The sequence below is a fragment of the Protomyctophum bolini genome, assembly GCF_963924005.1.
Source record: "Protomyctophum bolini genome assembly, chromosome: 10".
Taxonomy (NCBI): domain Eukaryota; kingdom Metazoa; phylum Chordata; class Actinopteri; order Myctophiformes; family Myctophidae; genus Protomyctophum; species Protomyctophum bolini.
The window spans coordinates 39,254,000-39,259,367 of NC_137871.1; the positions used below are offsets into that span (position 1 = coordinate 39,254,000).

General features: G+C 42.4%; 1 protein-coding gene across 1 annotated transcript; it reads right to left on the minus strand.

The window, feature by feature from the left end:
• Positions 1 to 378: 378 nt before the first annotated feature.
• LOC308322289 (cytochrome c oxidase assembly protein COX18, mitochondrial-like) lies at positions 379 to 3,910 on the minus strand (the record flags this gene model as incomplete). Its single annotated transcript, XM_080773491.1, has 3 exons — positions 379 to 481; positions 2,009 to 2,109; positions 3,692 to 3,910. Coding segments are annotated over 3 exons (423 nt in total), but the record flags the coding sequence as incomplete, so codon positions are not given.
• Positions 3,911 to 5,368: the final 1,458 nt, after the last annotated feature.

Genomic DNA, 5,368 nt, shown 5'->3' on the forward strand with positions numbered 1-5,368 from the left:
GTCCGAGCACGGAAATAGTGCTTGTTCACCACCAAGTGTCACTGAGACACTGAGAATCCCATTGTTGAAGCGCAACATCCTTCTCCAACCATATGAGGCATATTCTTAATCGTAACCATGGCTGCAGAGCCACAATGGAACAGAATGGAATGCTGTGGCCACAGGATAAGAAAGAACAAACTAAATAAAGGCTTCCGTCTGCATAAGCAAATTGAACACAGCAAAAGATGACCATAATAGAAATTTTACATCACACTATCTCTCTCAATCCAGGCGTCCATCTACTTCTGCATAACTGTTGTCTCTATTCTGGCACTGTTGTGATCTTGCATCGGTAATACTAAGAGTGCTTTGAGTGTGTATTTACCAGTATTTAGACTAGTATTTCCGTAGAGCCAGAGAGACACTGATCCAGAGAGGAACTTGAACCCAGATTAACATGGATGCTTTAAACGGGTGACAGTTGTCTTGACAGATTCTTCTTAAAGGAGAACTGACACGCCCCTCGGGAGCTAATAACTGCTATCAAACAATGCTATCATGATTCTGACGTCAGAGTGGCGAAAGCTTTCCCCAACGACTTCTATGCGGGCTCGCCGGGCTTGGTGGCCGTGGTAGCATAGCAACTTATGCTACTATTTTGGTGTCACATTTAGCTTGAATACTGGGTGAAAGTCTCATTCAAAAAATTAATTTTTCGCAACATTGTTCAGGTGAACTGTGTGTTTATGCTTGTTCATTGTAATAATCAATATCGCTATGATTATTTTATTTATCGCCGCGTCGCTCCGCATGACAACATACAGTCTAGCCCGTCTCAGATGCAGGCTGCACACACACGGACGGACGGACGTATAGTCTCTGGTCAGGTCCCCGCATTGAACTGGGCACACACGGCTATAGTGCATGACAGCGGGGAAGAGAGCTACAGACGCCCGAGGCAGATTCCGTGCCATTGCGTGTGTGTGTGTGTGTGTGTGTGTGTGCGTACACACATGCCCAGTTCAATGCGGGGACCTGACCAGAGACTATACATCCGTCCGTCCGTCCGTGTGTGTGCAGCCTGCATCTGAGACGGGCTAGACTGTATGTTGTCATGCGGAGCGACGCGGCGATAAATAAAATAATCATAGCGATATTGATTATTACAATGAACAAGCATAAACACACAGTTCACCTGAACAATGTTGCGAAAAATTAATTTTTTGAATGAGACTTTCACCCAGTATTCAAGCTAAATGTGACACCAAAATAGTAGCATAAGTTGCTATGCTGTGTGTGTACACACATGCCCAGTCCCCCGTAGAGGCTCATGATCTCGTCCGCAAGACTATGCCTCGGCATAGCGATATTTATTATTACAATGAATACAAACATAAACACACTATAGTTCACTTGAACAATGTTGTGGTAACTAACTACGGTATTACAGAGTGAGAGCGAGGGTGTACATGTCAGCCTGCGGCTGAGAGGGGAAAAGAACAGTAGTCGCGCTGCTCTCACAGCGGCCAGACAACAGCAGACCGTCCGTAGTCGCGACTGTCGCGCTGCGGGGCTGAGAGGTCTCAGAGCGGGCAGACAGGGGTGTTGGCGACCGGGGGAACATGGGACTCCAGTCCAAAATTTGCGCTTGTGCTGCAGTTCCCCTAAAAAACCCCACGCCAACCTCAATTGCATTCAAACTAAGCATTTCTGGCGAAAAAATATTTTTTTTCAATTACATTTATAGCCAATATGACGCTAAATGTACCGTCAAAAACGCTAGCCTGACCTATAGCCACTTGTTGCTAGCGCCGTAGCCCCGTTTCAAACTGTTTCAAACTGTTTTCAGTCAGACCACGTGATGTGCTGTACCACCCATATTAATTTCGGGGCATGTCAGCGGACCTTTAAATTGATACCCGTTGATGATAATAGTACTCATATGAAGTAGCAGCTATGACCCCCCCCCCCCCCACCAAATCACACACATACTGTATTAAGAATTCATGTAATTTAGTTTATTTACCTGCAGTTTGCATCTGTCCAGTTTCTCTCTCTGGCTCGCATTGACACCTCGAACCGTAGCCTTTTCGCTAGCTCAGCTATCTCCGTCTGTAGCCTCTCCACCTGAATGTCATTAGTTATTGAGAGAGCAAAGATTGTTTTGATTTCCTCTGCAAGATTTTCTGAGACATCTGAGGCCTTGAATAGAAAATTAACAAACAACAAATATGTGCAGTACTACTATCACTATTCACTGCTGGATGAGAGGAGTTGATTTCATCAAATGATTATCCTAGTCATTGTTGAAAGACGAGCAAAGAGAAGAAACATCCATGGCACTTTGTTGTTTGTTGTTGTGAGTCCAGTCAAAATGCACAGGTGTCTGTCAACCATAAATCCATGATAAATTAAAAGGCATTTTAAACTTTTATTACAGCAGAACTATTGAGGCCCCATTTAGACTGCAGTCAAATCCAGCCAAATCTGACTTATTTCTCAAATCTGATCTTTTGGCCTGTCACACAGCATTTGCAAGTGACCAGATCGGATCTGTCACAGATCTGTGTGTTCAGACTGATTTCACACTGGCAGCCAAATCCAGCCTGATCTGTGCCACATTGGAATCAGTATAAATTGAATCAGTCTAATCAAGTCACATGGAATCTGAATAATATAACACAAACTGTAGTTAACCTATACAGTATATATGGTAGTTGTATTAGTAATGATGCAACTATTGAATAATATATTTTTATTTAAATTATTATTCGTGCCATTTTGTGTTGGTGGTTAAAGATGCCCGATATACATCACTGTGTTAAGGCTAGACTCACAACGATGCAACAATCAGTACCGCACTAAACAGTACTTTCTGAGTAGAGTTTTAAAAAATGCATGTCATATAATTTTGTCTTAAACAAAAATAATATGTATTCAGGTTTCTGAAGCACAACATTTCCCTCTTGTGATCAAAACTGGTATGACAGTTTCATTCTGCTGGGTCAGATCTAAAGAATTTTGTGTATACATTTGCATGGTGTGTCCAGTATCTACACTACACTATAGTGATTCACAATGTTCAGGTTGCTTACCTAAGCGTCTAAGCCTTAATTATTTCACTGCACTTGGAAATAATATGACTGTAATATTGTATATTATGCCTCTGTGAGTAATACAAGTTCTCACACACATGAATACCGGTATATTTAATGCACACTATGAACATTTTTAAATTGACATTCTGATAATGCCATTTTCATTTCAACTCATTGTAAAATACAAAATCACCTCTCAGACCGACTGCTTCGCCTTTATCTTGTTATTCACAAGTCTGATTTCAGCAAGCAACGTCAAATTAAATATTGCCATACATTACAATAGTTGCTTGACTGAGGACGTTTAGAGGAAAATGCGACAATATTGACGTAATTAGTGCTGCACAATTAATCTAAAAAGATTGAGATCTAGATTCAGACACCAATAGTGCAGCACTAGTTGGCTGTCCAATTCATTTGAGTTACTCTTCTTTGCTACAAGAGACTTTAAGAGAGGTTTAAGGCTCCAGGTGCAGTGCAACATTTTGAATGTAGTTATGTTCACTCAGCAACTACAGACTAAAGACAATACATATTTTCATGGAAAACATGAGAATCGTGATCTCAATTCTTGTGCAGCACTACAAAATGTATTTTTTTGGAGCACACACCTTGGCGATGATGATCATTTGGTAAGCTGCTAGCGGCAGGGTGATGGTGCTACGGAGAGCCATGGTGGAGCAGACAATGCTGAGCCACCAGGGCAGACCGCTGGCCTGCTGAACACCAAACAACAACTCCTCCGTCAGCTGGACAGGGGTGGAGGCTGCTAAACTCTCGTACCAGCCTCCGGCTCCCACTCCCACACCTCCGCCTCCACCTCCACCTCCACCACCACCGCTGCTGGAGAAGCGCCTGGACAGATGGAATCTCTGTTTGTCTGCGTGACGTAAACTGGAGAAGATCTTCCCTGCGCTGATGCAGCATCCAGCTGTGATGCCGACAGGTTCGCAGCCCAGGGGTTTCGGTTGGAGGGGTTGTAGTAGTGTCAGCGGGTTGGAGGTGAGAGCAGCAGCAGCAGCAGAGCCGAAACTTCTTCTGAGAGTCAACCTGACTACTACAGATCCCCTATGACACAGCATCCTCGCCTGTTAATAACAACACACACAGAACAAGTTACTGTCAAAACTGTGATTATTACAGTAGTTTTGCCTGCTTTTCTAGTGGATTGATTCTCAAAGTGGGGTCCAGGGACCCCTAGGGGTCCTTGAGAGTTCCAGGGGGTCCCCAGATACTCGATAGATCGTAAGGAACCAAATGAGAACTTCCATGAAATTAAAATGGCTGAGAATCACTGCTAGAGCCGTAAACATCTTCTCTTATGGGTGTCCCTGGTCAAATATCCTGTCTCGTACGAGAGGCAATGGAGTCTCTCGCGAGGAGCGTAGCAAATGCTGCCAGCCCCTAAACCTCTTCGGATTCTTCTTATACAGTATATGGTTCACTATGCCTGTCGTGATGACAATGCCAGCCAACTGAGTACATATATATCACCATGACGATGCCAGGCGTGCATATCCTATCCATATATGAGGTTTCTACTACTGTATAGGTTGTCTCCATATAATGGAGCTCTATGAACGTGAAAGCCTTCGTAACAGCGAGCCTTTTACCGACTTCAGCCATTAGCATGTGCACAATATTTATCCATTTGTAACAAATACAAATGTAACCTTACCAAATATATGCTTACATATGTAAGCATATTATGTAATGCTTACATATGTCTCACAAGAGTACACAATTAATTAATGGATTGGATTCTAATCCCACTTTATAGAAACACATGTATACAGGTTTTAAATTACTGTTATGGATGGATTCATTTTATATTTTTATTAGTGTTTCAACTGAGAGGGACGTTTATGTCAGTTGCTAAAATGACTACTGAGATATCAAGCAATGCTATTTGAGCAGGAACTACTGGTAAATACAAATACAAATTAAATAAATGCATGCTATATACTACCCTGCAAGGCAACATATGCAATCAAGACTTCATTGAATGACAGTTAGCTTAGCAACGCTACAGCAGTCAGACCGATTCAATGATACTCACTCAGTCACGGTGACAATAAAATACGAATAAATAAGCCCTTTAGTGTATTTCGTTTAGCTATAAAGATATATTGGACTCGGAAATATAATGAATCTGTAATTGTAATGAATGACACAGAAAACATAAAAAAAATGTTTTGGGCTGTAGAGGCTCCTTCACCTCCGTCCGTCGCGTAAACATGACGTCACGACGGCGACACGGCGTGCATCCATAAGCCAATATTTATATA